At 38.8% G+C, this 18117-nt stretch overlaps 1 protein-coding gene across 6 annotated transcripts in view; it reads right to left on the bottom strand.

Moving 5' to 3' along the window:
• Positions 1 to 18117, bottom strand: part of ANKHD1 (ankyrin repeat and KH domain containing 1) — a 123712-nt gene that overhangs the window by 70655 nt on the left and 34940 nt on the right. For all 6 annotated transcript variants that reach the window (XM_067304662.1, XM_067304663.1, XM_067304661.1 and 3 more), the window contains exons 3-6: positions 8181 to 8337; positions 3099 to 3246; positions 2088 to 2235; positions 827 to 1060 (exon numbers count right to left, since the gene is read on the bottom strand). In XM_067304662.1, coding sequence (XP_067160763.1) covers positions 827 to 1060; positions 2088 to 2235; positions 3099 to 3246; positions 8181 to 8337 — 687 coding nt within the window. The remainder of the gene's footprint in view (positions 1 to 826; positions 1061 to 2087; positions 2236 to 3098; positions 3247 to 8180; positions 8338 to 18117) is intronic.

The following is an 18117-nucleotide window of genomic DNA, read 5'->3' as shown; positions in this document are numbered from 1 at the left end:
AGCTTCTATTAGAAGGAGAAAAACAGTTGTTGGAAAATTTAGAGAGGTTTTTTGGAAGAAAAAGTTTTGGAAGCACAGATAACCATTGCACTAAGTTATTTTATAAAGAAACTTCAAACACCTGTCAAATTTGAAAAAAGCAGCTAAAACCAAAAGAAAAAAAAAATTAAGTCAAAAGTCCTTAACAGCTTCCATAACAATTCATAAGTGTCCCCCAAAATTATACTGGAGGAAAAGTATTCAGTAATAAATACTGGCATTTTTTCCATCAGGAATTCTAGGAACATCTGTTGTAACTTCACACTGTCCTAACAATTAATAGAGAAGTTTTCAGAACATTAAGATAGTTGTTGAGGGCAACATGAATGACAAGGGGGACCATTGGGTGGGCATCAGCAGGTGGTGGGAAAGGAAGACGACAACTGAGGTGGTGTCAAAGCACAAGTTTGGATGCAGCCAGCCACAAACTTCATATTCAATGTGTTGAACATATGTCCAAATGTGGTGGACAAACAGCATCCATGTGGCCAAAAAGTCAATTAACAGGATTGAGATCTTAAAAGCACACTTTTGTTGTTAGAATAATAATGATAATAATCCACCCTAGTGCATAGGCTTAATACCATTCCACCAAGAATAAATATTTCCTGACATGGAGTCGAAAACAAAATCTAGCATTCCAAAACAGTTAAGAAAAAGTTCAGTCAAGGTTTGTCTGGAAACTTCAATTACACAAACGCTAGCAATGCTGCAAGTAAATTTCAACAAAGACACAAACCAAGGCAAGAGACAAAAGTTTCTTCAAACAATCATTTCAATATCATACCTTTGTAGCATGCAAGTGTAAGTGCACTTTCTTTGAACTCATTGGAGTGAGTGTTGATTCCTGCACCGTATTCCAGCAATACTCTTGCAACCTCAACATGGCCTGCACTGGCTGCTTCCATTAAGGGGGTATGCCCATTCTCATTGTGGTCTTCTATATTAGCACCTGCTTTCAATAGCACCTTCACTATGTCAACAAATCCCCCAGCACAGGCATAAGTGAGTGCTGTGTTCCCTGTGGAAGAGAAGTTTATATGAAATTCCTCTCCGTCATCCACCCCAAATACAGAAAAGGAAGTCAGATTTTTAAAACTCTGAACAAAACCAAGTGTTTATCGTTAACAGCAGCCTTTTACCTGACAGTAATGTTACTCTAACCAGTAGTTTCAGGTTGGGTATAAAATTCCATCAAAGCCATCATGTGAAAGAGTTCTAATACTAAGCCAATATTAAAAAATAAAAAATAAAAAAATTCTTGGCTTATAATTGTGTTTCCTACTTCAGCACAGAAAAAGGACAAAGACATCAATGAATAATTTTCATGCTCAGTGTAAAAGGATTTTTTTTTGTCCAAGTACTCCGTGATCCCTTGAAAGGTTTTTATTGGCTGGATGAAAATAAAGTATTACATTTTAAAACATGGGTTCTGAAAATGATAGAGAATCACATATGGCTCATTTTAATTTTTACAGTCAGTTTTAAGCTATTTTACAGTCAACAGCTTTAATTAATATGGCTAACCATCAGGACAAAAAGCACATTGCAAAATTCAAACATCTGACACTTTTAAAAGATTGAACAATGATTGAACTGTATCTTAAGATTAGTAAAATTAAACTGCAGGTTAATATTTCCAGGAAGGTTAGTTACCGTTACTGATCAAAGAATCGTCCCTCCTTTTCAGTAAAAAGCCATATACCAAAAGAATTGATCTTGACCAAACGTGTTCCAAGGGCTTCTTACTAGACAGTTTTGGATTATATGAATGAGAAAAGCTAAACTTCATGCATTTTTCTGGTCATCTTACAATGAAGTGGTTTTCAGAGGAATAATACTTTTCATTACAGTTAATATTAAGAGCTATCATAAGAACCTTATTTGGCCATTATTAAACACAACCATCTGACCTGCTCTTAATCGTTCCTGTCATATCTTTTTATAAATAAACCTATCAAACACTTAAAAATATAGATGCTCAGAACAGTAGCATGTGGCTTATATGGCAGTATCATTAATTTTTCCAGTTCCTGCTCCCCAGTTACCTGTTGAAGACTGGGCGTTGACATCTGCACAATGAACAAGGAGAAGTTTAACAATATCTACATAGCCTCCGCTGGCAGCTGCCATTAAGGGAGTTATGTCTCCTTTATTCCCTCGATCTTCAACATTTGCATGCATTGCTAGTAGCACCTGAAAAAAAAAAAAAAAAAAGAGTTCACTTTAATGAATAAATTGTAACACCTACATTTTGCTTTTAGTTCAAAGGGGTTTAAGAATGATTCCCCAGTAAGCCATTGCACCCCCTTGCAGTAAAACCCCTAGTAGTTAAGAACAATGGTCCTCTCTAGGATCATTTATAATTACTACCTATACTGTGCTCTGCTCTAGGAAATGCTGTTTTTCTAGATCACTTGCTCATAGCTGTTAAAGCCAACATTAAGTTATAGTGCAATATTGACATTTTCAAATGTCACAGGGCAATTCACTAACTAGAATGATAACAGAGACATGACAAACTTGCATTAATGACCACAGCACAGACTAGTTTAAATTAAAAAGTAAGCAGTTTTCTCCCCGTACGCTCCCCTGGCATCAGAACTTCCAGCTGGGCACTTTCTGAGAATCATCACAAGCATCTTCAAAGAAGATATGCAAGCATAAAGGCAGTCGCAAAATTAATACACTGTTGATATAGATGTGATTCAGATAATCACTTTTATTTCAACACTAATTTAGATCCTTTTGCAATCTCTGCCTGGCAGAACAGCTTGACTGCATCTAGAACAATGCCAGAAAAGCAGAGATATATTATAAAAAACAAGACACATTCTTCAGACAAGTCCCTTAAACATAAAGGCATAAGATGGCATAGTGCATTTAAAAAAAGATGACCGATAATAGTAACCCACAACAAAATAAGCCATATTAACTAAGGTTCCAGTTTAGATAATAAAACTTATTTTAATCAGAACAGCTAAAAATCATCAGCTATCAAAGAATCCCCTTACACAATATTTCATAAAGGTTTAGTTGTGACTATATTTGTTACTTACTTGTGCCAATTCATAATACCCAGCTGAACAGGCCAAGCAAAGGAGACTCTCCCCTTCTTCAGTATGTTCATTTACACTTCTTCCTTCATCCAGCAGCTTCCGGACAGCATTTACATCCCCATCTGAGCATGCTTCTGCCAAACTGCGACTGGAAAAATCAGTAACCACAAAATAAGCTCAAAATAAATCTGCAGTAGATGGGTAGCTTCCTTATGCAAGAAGCAAGTTTCTACTTTAATGCTCATGACTTTAGTACAAAGCCTTAATAGAAAACACACCTTGCAGATTTTTTTTTAAATACAGACATAAAAAGATACACAAGATGCACCATCCATATGAGAGAGGTGCCCATTTCACAGGAGAAATGGAAATAATAACCTTGCTTATGTCTAAATCAGCTCCTGTTCTCATCACCTATTAACTTCGATAATAAGCTCTCATACAGACTTCTAGTGCAGTAAAGAGCATTCGAACTGAGGCAATTTGTGGTGTTTGCAAAATACAGAGGTAAACCTCACTGATGCTATACATAGCCTGTGTGCATGTGGCACTCCGCCAACAAGCTATGACCATGACAAGCTATTGACTACAGGCACCAAGGCAAATTCCTAGTACAGAAAAAGCCAAAGTGAACAGCCCAGTACCACAGAGAGCACTAACACTGAATTCTGCAACAAGTCAAACTTCCTGGCCATCGTCTCTCTTGCAGAGAGACGATTTCCTTCTCTGCACTGCCCAAAAGCTTGCTTCTTTTAATTGGAAACAGTGATTTCTTAATTTAAGCAGACATTTTAAACCAAGAAAAATCCTTACCACACCTAATGACCTAATCTTCAAGAAAGAAGGGAGAAGAGCATTACAAGGGTTTCATCTGTGTTTTTCATACGTTATTAAACTTTTTAACAACTTTTAACAGCAATAACAACATAAATCCTACGTGGAAAACTAATAAGCTATCCTTAAAAAAAAAAAGCTAGATAAGTAACTACAAACTAAGCATTTGGAAGGAAAATACAAGCCATATCCCCAGTTCTTGGCATCTAAAAGCTCAGGAAATCGTAATCACTACTTTAACTATCATTAACCTTTGCAGTAAAGAGATGGTACCCTATGACGTAAGAAAGCACACTAAACAAATCTAGAAAAAGAGGGTGAGTTGAGTTTCAATTGATTTCAAACCAAGTCACCTGCCCTTTCAATCTTTTTCTAGACTGCAGGAAAAAAAAGAGGAATTCTGACAGCAAAGACAGCTGTTAAAGCATTGCTAAACATAAATAAGAGTACACAGAAGCAAGCCATGCTCAGCACCAACTCAGTTACACTTATCTAAATGATGATTACTCTTATATAGAAAATACATACAGGGAATCACAGCCCCTGAGCACTAGGATCCAAACTACAATTAATGCTTTGGTGGGAGAGGCAAAGGGAGGAAGGATCTTCTATTATAAACAGCATGCAACTGTAGGTGATCCATTGTAGGTTCACTAGTAGGTTCAGATGCATTAAGAACCTCAAACTTGTACTTTTCTTTTATGAAAATATGAGTTAACTCCATAATTTCTCATCTCTGAAGATGAAACTGACTTGAGCACAAAGTTTCCTTAGGAAAGCATACAAATTTCAATTTTCAACTCACTTCCAAAGACTGCAATCGTTGAACTATGTCTGAACTATGTTAAGTCCCTATTTTGAAAGAAAAACCCATTTGCCATATACTCCAAAATGAAATAAACATTCTAGCACCTGCTAGATAACAAGATGAGAACTGACCTGAAGAGAACATTCAGTATCTGAACTCTTAACATTTGCATTATAACCTCTTTAAGTATCTTAAAAATAATTAATATTTTGTGTATGTTTATTATTTGGCTACTTAGTCAAGCTTGTACAATGAAGCAATGGCTGCAGGACACTATCAAACCTGCCACCTTCTCCTCAAAGGTAACAAGGGACAACTGTGCACTCATGACACAAGCAGTCAAAAAGCCTTGCTGTAAGCTACATGTAATCAGGCTTTTACAGCATGAGTTCCTATGTTCAGCTGGGAGGAAAGGGTGGGAATTCAGGCACTTCTGCCTACACAGACTAGCCTTTAGAAGTAGGAGCCACCCAGCGCCATAATCTGCAAGACAGGTCCCGAAAGAGAGATCCATCATTCTCAACAGGAGACCTTAGGCCACTCTATATAATAAACTGCTGTGAAACCAATTCTGTTCTGGGAAAGAGCTATTAAAAATGGGACTCAGACTCGATACTAGTTGACCCACGCATCTCAACAGTTCTCCCAGTCTGCTCTCTGCTTAGGTCCTCTTTAAAGTATTTTCCAGACATTTTGTGAAAAGTGACAAGAATGACCTTCACAGAATTACCGAGGTTCGAGTAAGCCTCTGGAGACTGTAAAGTCCAACCCTCTGCTCAAAGTAGGGTCAACTAGGTCAGATTGCTCAGGGCTGTGTCAAGTCAGCATTCGAGTACCTCCAAGGATGAAGGCTCTACGACCTCCCTAAGTGACTCATTCCAGCATTTGACCACCCCCACAGTCAAAAGCTTTTTCTTATGTTTGAGTGGATCTTCCTGTAATTCAAATTGCGCCCACCACCTCTTGCCCTGTCACTGGGCACTACTGAGAAGAGTCTGGCCCCATCTTCTTTACTCCCTCCCATAGGGTATTTATACATCTTGATAAGATCTCCCTCGAGCCTTCCCTTCTCCAGGCTAAACAGTCCCAGCTTTCTCAGTCTCTCTTCATATGTCTGATGCTCCAATCCCTTAATCATCTTTATGGTCTTTGCTGGATTGCTCAAGTATATCCATGTCCTCCCAGAGCTGGACATAATACTCTAGATGTTGTATCACCAGGGCTGAAAAGAGAGGAAGAATCACATCCCTCAACCTGCTGGTAATGCTCTTCCTAATGCAGTCCAGGATGCTGTTGGCCTTCTTTGCCAGAAGAGCACATTGTTGGCTCATGTTCAGTGTTCATGAGGAAACTCGGATCCTGCTCTGCAAAGTTTCTTTCCAGAGAGTCAGTCCCCAGTCTGTAATGATGCACAGGATTATTTCTCCCCAGAAGCAGGACCATTTCCCTTTGATTTCATGGGGCTCCTCTCTGCCCATCTCTCCAGCCTGTCAAGATCCCTCTGAATGTCAACGTAGCTCACTGGTGTATCAGCCGCTCCTCCCGCTTCTGTATCATCAGCAAACTTGCTGAGGGTGTACTCTGTCCCTATATCCAGGTCATTGATGAAGAAGTTGAACAGAACTGGACTCAGTACTAACCTCGGGGTACAGGCCTCCAACTAGACTTTGTGCCACTGATCTCAACCTGCTGAGCTTTGCCATTCAGCCAGTTTTCAATTCACCTCACTGACTGCTTACCTAGCCCAGACTTCAGCAGCCTGTCTATGAGGATATTGTGTGAGACAGTGTCAAAAGACTTGCTAAAGTCAAGACAAACAACACCCACCACTCTCCTCTCATCTACCGATCTAGTCATCTTATTGTAGAACGTTATCAGGTCAGGCATGATCTCCCCATGCTGACTGCTCCTAATCTCCTTTTGCTCTTAGTATATTTGGAAATGGCTTCCAGAAGATTTGCTCCCTCATCTTCCCAGGGATCAATGTGAAGCTGACCTATAGTCCCCCAGCGCCTCCTTCTTGAAGATGACATTTGCTTTCTTCCAGTCCTCAGAAATCTCTCCCAGTTGCTACGACCTTTCAAAGATAATCAAGAGTGGCCTCGCAGTGACATTGGCCAGCTCAGTCAGCACTTGCAGGTGCATCCCATCAGGTCCCACAAACTTCTGCATAGCCAATCTATTTATATGTTCCCTGACCTGATCCCTTTTCCATCAAGGGTTAGTCTTCTTTGCTCCAGACTTTCCCACCAGTCTCAGGGGCCTGGGATTCCTGAAGGCAAATCTTACCAGTAAAGATCAACACCAAGAAGCTCTGCCTTTTCTGTGTCCCCTGTCACCAGGTCTCCTGCCATATTCAACAGCAGGCCCACATTGTCCCTTGTCTTCCTTTTGCAGCTGATATCCTTGAGTTTGATATCTTTTTGCCCTTCACGCCCCTTGCCAGATTCAATTCCAGGAAGGCTTTGGCGTTCCTAGCCACATCATCTCTGCATGCTTGCACAGTGTCTCTATGTTCTGCCCAGACCATCTGACCCTGCTTCCACCTCTCCTATGCTTCCTTTTTATGTTTGAGTATGCTTTTCCAACATACTTTCTTATCTCCCCATGTTTTGATTCACATGTAATTTCCCTAATTTCACTTAGGAAATGATCTTGTCCTATGTCTGTATTTAAATTTTGAGAAGTGACACACTTTAAGCATTTTGTTTTACAAATTCAAGTCTGAATTTCAAGAGGCCTTCCATATGAAAAGAAACTTAGATTTTAAATTTTAGATCTTTGATCTTAAGTTCAACAGTATGTGCATCTCAACAGTTTATGAAAAATTTGTACCAGTTGTCATAGTAGAAAATACTTGAGAAGCTCTAAACATTGCTTTGAAATTTCCAATGTAGCAGAAAGCTTTTGAAACCTAGGACAAAGCCTCAGTTCTACACTCTCAAGAGTTAAATGTTGTCCTAATTAATCATCATCTACAAAAAGTTACCTGATATATAGTTTCATTTTTCCCTATGCCCCTGAGCAAATCATTGCCTAGTAGGTATTAGTATTCTCTCCCAACTTTTAACACAGGCAATGAGCTAGATCCTTTAATTTCCCCTCAGCTACACTGTGGCAGTAGGCACAGAACTATCACTAGCTCTTCTATAGCTAAGAATACTACCAGTTCTTGAAAAAGAAACCAACTATCTTGTATACAGAAAAAGCAGCACTTTCGAATTTAGAAAGTAAAAAGTTTTGTACTTTTTCCTTGTACTTCTTAGCTAATAACTCGAAGTGAGAATAGTTACACCTTCAGACTTAATACCTTTGCTTTTGCTACAGAGCAGATAGTCTTTAGTAAAGACTAACTGCAGAAATAAGTGAATTTTAAATGAAAAATGCAAACTTACATTGTAGAGTTAGAAAACTGGGGGTGGGGGGAGATCAATACATACTTGTCCACTTGTCCTGCATTGTGATTGTTCTCTGCTCTCATCCGTGTCAACGCAGCAGCAGCTTCATCCAGTGCACAGCTGACAGAGGACGTCAGTCTTCGGAGAACCTCAGGATCTGCGAAGGCTTTACCATCGGCAGTGGACAATTTACCAATTCCTTCAGTGTACGTTTGTTCATCAGTCAGGTTAGTATGAAAGTCACACAAAAGAAATGCAAAGACACCATTTTAGACTTCAGCCACATGCACTATTAGTTAAAAATCATTTGCAAACATGCCAGAAACTCAGCTACTTAAAAGTAACTGTTAACATTTACCTATGATCTGAACATTTAATTATACCACAGCAGTAGCAAAACTATTTTTCAACTGGGGCAGCTTCATTACCTGTCTCAAATTTCGAGTTTATACACCTTTAGGGATGGGGTGGGAGAGAAATCTTTGAAGGGACTAAGGATAAGTCCAGGGGTCAAACCCAAAAGCAGAAGTTTGAGAAAGAGATATTAATTCCACAGACTTTTAAGGTTATCCAAATGAACAAGAACTTTCCACTTCAAGTTTTAAAGTTATTTTTCCTTTCCTGTTCAACTCCACCCAAAAAGTGGATTTAGTCTAATATACTTTTGTTGCTTTTTTTTTTTTTTAAAGAGTAGGAAAATTTCTATTTTTTAGCATAAAGTTTATTAGCTTTATTTCCCAATAGTTTACAATTCTAAAGCGCAGAGATCCAGCTACAGGCACAGCAAATTTGAAATAAAAATTTCAAATATTTGAAGCATATTTGAAATAATCCCCCCTCTATACTAACATTACACTACACAAGCAGAAATACTTAGCCTGAATGAACTTTTGTAATAGTTTCTTTTTAAAAAAAGAGTTTCTTTGCTGCCACACTAAAGCTGCAGGCCCATAGAGAATAGCACCATAAGTAAGTATTTATCTCATTCATTTAAACTGCACTTAACTGCCAAAAGAGTAAGTTTTTTCACAGCTGATGAGATTATGGTACATCTGAGTAGTGGTCTTACTCCACATAGTTTGTTACAGTTTTGAACACATTTAGAGCTAAAGGTCAGTCTATTTTACATATGTAAACATCACAGCACAGTTGTCTCTGCAGTGTAGGCACAGCTTACATTTGCATATACAAATGTGCAAATACTGTAAAGAAATATACGGGGGAATTATATTAGCTACCTTCATCAGTGATGAACCAGTAACTTTTCAATTCCTTAGCAGTTATATAGGGTTAAATTAGATATAAACCTCGGGGGGGGGGGGGGGGGGGAGGAAACGCATCTTACTACCTCAAAGGGTAGTGCTATTTGGTATGCACACCTCTGAAAGACTGATTTACATCATGTTCCTCACTTTCCAGTCCATAACTACTACAGTATAAACACTGAAATCACACTTTGAAAGTTTTGAACACTCTTCAGAAAAGGTATGTCCCCTGTTTGAGCACCTCCAATTAATTTTTCATTAATGTAAGAATCAATGCTTATCAATTTTCTCCATCCTGAAAACAATTTAGGACAGCATATCCCAGGCATACTTTGTTACATAACCCTACATCACTGTTGCAACTCTGGTAAGCGGCTGGAAGTATTCAAACGCAATGTTGCTGACAAAAATGAAGAATCCCCACCTCTAACATTCAAGTGGGATATCTATGATGAGGTGCAAAAGGTTTACTTAGCTGATTGAAATGAAGTACAGGGTACCAAGTTTGGGATGAATTGCTTAAGATACTTGCTCAGAATTAAGTGTGTTACCTCCCTGGCTCCAATACCCTATGTGGATCACTTCAGCATTGTCGAGAGGTTACAAAAATGAAATGCAAAATAAATTATCCACTTCACAATAAAATGAGAAACTACGACTAGATTCTATCTACACTACACCTCTATTTGGCTAGAGAAAGAAGAACTTTTCCTTTCAGCTGTAAGAAAGCAGGCTTTTTTCTTGAAGATCAAGACTACTTCTGTGGTAGCCACAGAATCTCTGAAGACAGCCGAGCATAAGCACAGTCCGAGGCCTGTATCCTGCTAGGACACACTTTGCTCCACAGTGCAGTTCCAGCATTTTTGACTGAAGACAATCAGACCAAGGACACGTAGAGCTAGGGACTCTGGACTCCATTATTTATAATGCTTGAAGAGGCTACTGGCCACTTGCCCCCTTCCGCCTCTAAACTCTTGAGGTCATAACCTTTTTAGCCACTGCTACTAAAAATAGTGAGGCTATAAATAACAACCCTCAAACACCACAGCTCACACCTCACACATGAATGTAAACTGAATTTGTTGTTAGCTTAGAACGGGATACAAGTTGCAACTACTCAAGAGCAGACACCCCTGTGATTGTGGTGGTACTTTCCAGCAGAGGGGTAGGTTGTATATTTGGGTATAGTAATTGTGAAACCGGCCTGGGGAATTGTTTTAGTACCAAATACACAGAAAAAGTGGTAGTTTTTATATAGATCTGCTTCCCCAGTGCAGCTCACAGACTAACCACAGATGTTTACATTAGCTACTTCTGGTGGCAGTATTGGCTTACGGTAGCTTACAGTGTACCTAAGAGTACCAACTAAGGAAATAAAAGGGAATTAAGTCTTCTCAATTCAGCACTAAGGCCTCATCTAGGACTACTATAACCAAATCTGAACACCACATTAAGCAAAGTGGAAGCACTGGAGAGAAACCCACAGGATTTAGAAGAATATGACCCCTGAGTAAAGGCTGAAGGGACTGGATTTAGTTTGCAAGGAGCAGCACAACAGCAGTTTTTATGTACTTCAAAAGGGCCTCATGAAGGAGACAGTAATCAGCTCTCTTGTTCCCAAAAGTGGGAAACAAAAAGAAGTCAGGTCAAAAGACAACAACAAAAAGAAATGGCTATCTGAAACTAAACTGGATATCTGAATCATTTCAAGTTTTTAAGGTAGTAAAACAGACAGGTTACCTAAGCAGACCATAGAACTAATCTTCTTCTGCACATCAAGAAGGGATTAGATGAGAGATCTGCAACAGAAATTTGTGTCTGTGATCCTGCCCTTATCTGGTGTGAGGGATTGCCTCAGTCTCTTAGGCCAGCTCCCTTCTAGTCTTAAGTCTATAGATTCTGGTTAGTCCCAAGAGGAAAAGCTGCTGGATTTAATTAGGATGAGGTATAAGCAAGCAGAAACTACATTTGACAAGTCTCTCTGTTTTCAGTGCTTGCTCTTTCAAGCATTCATACACAGCACTTCTGAAGCCAAAAAGTCACACCACAGGTCTACCAAGGCCTATATCCCATGAAGAGAAACAAACTACTATTGCTGCAGAGCTCTTGCTCTAAAATATCTGTTTTCATAGATTATTACAGGTGGTCTCTTGGAAGGCTTCCCAACCACTGGCTCTTCCTTCCAGCTGTTAAGTCACAGTGACAGCTCACTTAAGTTTCCTTCTTCATTCCAAAAAAGGTACTATAACCACACCAAGAACTTTCAGAGTGCAAGTTAAAGAAGCCGTTTGTTCACAGAACCAGCTACAACTCAACCCCGGTGCCAACACAGGTTATAACTTCATACCACTTTTCTACAGCAAAACAATGTGTCAGATGCTCTGCTCCTCAAAGCCTCATGGGCAACTGTGTGAAGAACCAAATCACTTTTTTGAACCTTTCCAAACTAATTGACAGCAACAAAAGACAGCAGAGCAAACATTTGTTAGGCTGGACACAGCACAAAGGAGATAGACTACAAGAATTACCAAGGTGGATCCTGCTACTGCAAACACCAATTCATTTAGTCTCATTTTGCAGGCTTACGGTAGCATCTAAATAACTGCTCGTTTTTTACTTCACTGTGATTTAGGATGACTATGCCAGAATCTTATTGCTGTAATGCTCAGTCATCTTCTAACCTTCAATGTAACTGTCTTCATATCTGCTTTACAACCACTTACTCGTGTCACACTGCCAGGTGGTTATGCCCCCTCATACACTTGTGCAAAGGTTGGACAGTAGCAATCAGATCTATACTTGGGCATGATTCTACAAGACCAAAACTCTTCTAGTCTTCTCCCATCCAATGAATAACAAAAGTATTCTCAAGACCATTCTCCACAGTTGTTTGGATTCATCTTTCTTGTCCACTGGTGACCACAATTTTCTACATTATTACAGTCTCACTAGCATATTATGGATTCACAAGAAATAGTAAGGGCATCTGATACTACCTGAACTGATAACTACTTGTCTGAACAGAGTATTTGACATCCTGCTTCTTACTGTGATAAAAGGGCACATCCTTGATGTCTTCCGTTACTAAAAATGTGGTGTAAATCTGTTTTTTCATGGATTGATCGCTGTTGCAGGCTAGTAATTCCGCAAAGAGAACTTAGGAGTCACTGTAGATAGTTCTTTATCCAGAGCAATCTATAGTCATTAGTGATATGGAGAAGGTGACATTCTCAATGCAAAGTTACAAGTCACCACTAAAATTGTGAAGAGTATGTTTACAAGCAAATTAAAAGAAAGTACTTTCATACAACAAGCAGTCAAGGTTTGGAGATCACTGCCATGCTGCAAAGGCTAAAAACAGTGAATTTGAAAACAGATTAGATAGGCTTTATACTGATATTAAATACAGCGGCCCAGTCACTGACTAGCTCAGGACATTCCTGAACAACAGACTACTGGAAGAATGCAGAAGGGAAAGACTGCTACCTGCACCGTTTCTACTGCTTTCCCCTTATGTGTTCACAGCTAGTTGACTTGAGGACACAGGGAGCTAGACACATCTTTGGTCTGATATTGTAAGACAGTTCTTTATTTGAGCACTTTTTACTGAAGCCATCTTCTAACGCATCTGCAATACCTGGCAAAGGCAAGGCCAGTGGTATTATGTGACAATAGAAACAAGACCTCTTAACCACATTCTTTTTTGACTAGAAATAAATGACCTAGCACCTCCCCATCTAACATATCAACATACAGACTGTGGATATCCAGATTAAAGAGAAAAGTACCTAGTACACTAAGAAAACAGTTTGGAATTCCTGGATCTGCATACAGACGAGTCTTTCCACAAACCCTGAGCATCAGCCATCTATTACACAGTGTACAGGTTCAGGGTGCATCTGAAAAGGGACTTTCTGCCAGTTTAACAAGTCAACAATTTAATAGTTTAACAAAGAGAACATTTCTAGTACAGCTGACTAGTATATAACTACATACCAGGTAGAGTCTGGAGCAACTCTAAAAAAAAAAAAAAAAAAAAACAGCAACTCTACAGAGCACAGCGCCACTGAGTTTAGTGGTACATAATACCAGACGTTCTGGAAGTTAGTACCATACCAAACTACATAGATTAGCTTGAAGTTGATTAAGGAGGTACACTAGAACATGGAGTTCACCTTGCAAGAGAAAAACCTGCTCAGAGATAGACCTATATGTACCTTTAACCAACACTCTGATTTGAAGCATGGGCTTTCTTAATGACTTTCAGAGTCAACAGGATGTTGAGGACTACCACGGTTAGAGTTTCAGGGTAACCTGATCTGAGCTGGTAACTCCTCAGTGTGATCTTCCCTAGTTTAACCAGGCAAAGATACAAATACCATCTCAGAAAAACAGGAACACAACCAAGTTTGTCTCTGTGGAAAAGGGACAGGAAAGGTAGTGCGATTTTTGGCATGAGGAATCAGAGATTACATTTTCTGAAAGCCATGTATATTTTCACAGTTTGAACACAGAAGTTGAAAGCCATCTTAAAGAACCATCACAAGAAATAATCTGTGACTAAGTTTTTTCAAGTTCACTTCAGCAAAGGAATAATAATCCACATTGGAGTGACCATCCCCTTTTCTTCTATTCCAAGAAATGGAGCATTCTAGCAGAAGTATCACATAATTTATCCTCTCTTATTGGATAAAGTTCATACCAAGGATAAAGAAAATATTTAATTGATGTTTCTAGCTAGTAGTTCATAATTATCACTGTTTAAAATACCTTAAAAAGAAATTACTCTGTTATGGAGCCCACAGTTAAATCACTCATACGTAGACACCAGTGCTGTGTGTCTCCTTTAGACAAAGGAGATCAATGCATAGAAGTGTAAGAGGTAACGTCAAATAATCCTCACGAAAACGAAACTGCAGATTCAGTGGTTGTGATATTCCTTCTCAATCAGTTCCAGCATACGGTGTGTTCTAACACACACTTGAGGCCATTCACCTGCTAACATGTCAAACCTATGGTCTTGCATTTGTCAAAGTCCAACTGAAATTCAGCTCACATGCAATCATCTGCTAGCCCTAGAAGCTTAACCAAATCCTTTGCTTCCTTCAGGTCTTGCACCACCTGTTCCACAAACACAGGTTTTGATGCAAATCTGGAAAGTTAGAAAAGCCCAAAGATGAATGAAATGAGAAGCACAGTACAGAAACGCGTCTTTTTTTTGCTAATGGTATGTGAAGAACCTGCATTAAGTAGCACCTCGGACAAGGTGAATGTTCAGGGATGGAGATGGAGGATTTTGTTTCAGCTTCTTTATTAGAAGCCTCATTCAGATAAAGTGAGAAGTTCTAGATGGTGAAAAATAATTTCAGCAACTCTACCAGAAAAAAAAAAAAAAAAAATTCTAACACATTACACAGGTGCTACCACAAGACTAGAAAGTAATAAGCATGACTGAGCATACCCTGTTCTATAGGGCCTCAAGTGTTTTAATTCAAGAATAGCTGGGACACAGGTAGGGCTCCTTCAAAAGCACATCAAAAGGATTCAGTTCAGGCATGTCAAGAGTAAAACCTAAAGGAAGATTTCTTAAAGAGGAGATCCGTTAGGATCTTTTGGTCCACAGGTATTTTTATTTCTGATAATACTTAAGAGTAGCGCAGCATCTGCAGCAAGCTCCTATCTACTCCTTTTCTGTAAATTACAGCAATGGAGGAAACAAGCATAGATTATATCAGTTATCTACTAAACAACATCCTCCTAATATCTCTTTGATGTCATAACTTCCTGCTTTGTGCATGTTAACAGAAACAGATTTTCTAATCCCCCATCTTACCAACAAAAAACTGTTCACTTTGCTACTTTCTGATGACATCAAAGTATTTTCCCAAGCGCTAGGTTTACATTATGTCATTTCCAGAGCCAGCAATCCAAAGCAAAGTTATTAACACACCTACCCAGACCCACAACGACTTTGTGGCAAACCCAGGAAAGCACCATATCAGCTCTGGCTTGCTGCCCATGTTTAATGACTAAGCAAGGTTTGCAAAACTCTACTTGCCTCATACAAGTAATTTAAGCCAGTACCCAAGTGGTGAAGCAACTCGAATTGGTGAGGCCCAAAGAACACTCACTGCCTGACCTGTGCCAGTTGTGCTCAAGAACAGGTTTCAGAGGCTGCGCAGTGCTCCCAGCACAGCAAGCGAGGGGCCGAAAGACACAGGCACAGCAGCACAGAAGCATCAAGTACTGTTTTGTCTCACCAGTTTTCTAACAGAACCCAGACAAAACAAAACAAAAGTGGGGGGGGTCTCAGTGACCGAGTGACAGCACAGCAATGCAAAGACAGACAAATTTTAGTCTTGCAATGGAAATTTCAGCAAGGATGCAACACAGATTAATTTAGCACATCTAAAAATGAGTCAATAATGCTGGCTATATGTTTTGTTTTAAAAATAAACTAAAGTCTTCAAGGAAAAAAAAAACATATGTTGAGTAGTACTATTTGTGCATAGGAACTAGTAAAATATTAATAATTCATTCTAGTGGAGTCACCTTTCCAGAATTCAGGTGCTTTTAAAAAAAATTTAAGATAATTTTCTTCATTAAAGGAGGTAAGATTTAAGCCCCTCTTTAATGAGTCATGCATCCCATTATACTTGTAAAGTTTCTGTATGATTCTGGTGATCCTTTGAAGAATTCACACAATACTTACAGGCCCTAACCACATCTAATATAGTACACAGAATTAAGTGCGAAGGCAGACCTTAAGGAATTTGTAATCCAAAGATGGACAGTCAGTAATAGTTGTATTGAAATCTACAGAGATTTTGCATCTGAAATATCCATTCCTATCTTAGGAAAACAGGTTAGTTATTTCAGACTTTATAATTTGTCTTACCTGCCTACATTTTATTGCTAACATTATTTGTATGAGGACATACAATCCCTTTTCAGGGGTAAGTGATTCCGTTTTGTCTTTCAAAAAAGTTACATTTTGACATCCATTTCATACCACAGAAGTCTTCTCCTAAGACATTAGCCCTTAAGTAAATATATTGGTAGCAAGCACCCTTTCAACAAAAATATTTTGCTTTACCTTATCTTTTCTATCATTAATAACAAAAAGATGAATTTTGAACACAAATACGCTCTCAAAATTCAAAATTTGAATTCTCACTCTCCGTTACACTTAAAATGTACTTCCATGTTGCAACAAACTGACTTACAATCTTACCCCTGTCACCTCAGTCCCAGGAAAACTTTGATTACAGGTTGTTACAACCTTAAAGAGATCCAAACCACTTAGTACTAGCTGTACCATTATGTATAAGATTACCCATTAGTGCTTAAATAAGCATGCAATTTCATATATGAGTATCTTTAAACACCACAAAAAAAAAAAAAAAAAAAAAAAAAACAAGAAAGTATCATGAGCTAACAACTAGCTGGGTCCCCCTCCCTGCTCAGAATTCTTCCTAGATCAGTCTTTTTACACTGTATAATACCTTACAGAAAGGTAAACCCCCCTCTAATTGTATTCTGCTTTATTTATTAGATATCAACTCAATAACATTCTCAAAAAGAAATGGCAACCTAAAGTTACTTGTTTTACTCTTTACCACAAAGAGCTCAGTTCCTTGGCTGTTTTCTGCGTTTTTTAATGGCAAATCTATCACAGTGTGAAAGTTCAGGGCACTACAAAACCAACCTAATACATCAAAAGGACAGAGCTTGTCTTCTAAATAGAAAGATCATAGTTAGTACGACATTTGGCTGTACTGGGATAAACTGTCAACTTAAACTGTCTTAAACTGTTTTTAGAAAAGTAGCACAGCTCTCCAATGTAATTTGTAGGATCTTCCTGAGCTCGCTCTGAAAACTCCAAGTATGCTAACAGTTAGCTCAGTTTTCAAGGCTGTATTACATATCCTAATCACTCTTTGTTGTTCATGCTTTATTTCTTCACAACTTGCTGACAGACACAACACTGGGTTGCCAATTTACGGATTGGAGCTTCTCAAGTTGCTCCATTCCTTCAAACTGAATTTCTTATGCCTGCCCAGAAATCCCTTTCAAAGATCAAATCCAATGAATAAATATTTAACCCCCCTTTAGTCGTAAGAGCTCAAACTCATGGATCAGTAAGATGACAGATTCCAGTGAAGACAGAAAAAAAGTCTTTGGACAGGCACCAAGTCTTACGTGTGATACTACTTCCCCACTGCAAGCTCTAGATTTTGAGGGGAACTCAAAATAGAAGAGACTTCAGCAAGAGGTCGTGCTCATTTCTTCACCAAAAAGGTGTCACCTAGGAGGGATTCTTTCATCTGGAATGAAATTTAAGGCTTCCCACAGGTTTCCCACCACATTCCTGAGATGAGAGAAGAAAATTCAGCACTTTCGCTAGAAATAGATCATGCAATAAGGTGACTTTCTGCGAGTGAGCAGGATGACACTGTTATACTCAAAAATCTCGCTTCAGAAACTATTTAAAGCAGATGAAGCTTTCAGCATCTCATGGGATACCTCCAAACAAAACATGCAGGTTAATAATCATATAGCAATATAATCTGATCACTTCATGTGTGTAGTCAAAGCTAACCATGAACCTTCCTAGTGCTTCAAGCCTTCACACTGACATATTTGCAGTGCAGTAACAGCAGTTCTTAGCAAGCTAACTTGTATCAAAAACCAGTTTCACAGCAGTAACACCC

This window comes from Apteryx mantelli, chromosome 14 (assembly GCF_036417845.1).
Source record: "Apteryx mantelli isolate bAptMan1 chromosome 14, bAptMan1.hap1, whole genome shotgun sequence".
In the NCBI taxonomy this organism is placed as follows: Eukaryota; Metazoa; Chordata; class Aves; order Apterygiformes; family Apterygidae; genus Apteryx; species Apteryx mantelli.
The sequence above is the reverse complement of the archived record's forward strand: the minus strand, read 5'-3'. Positions and strand labels throughout refer to the sequence as shown.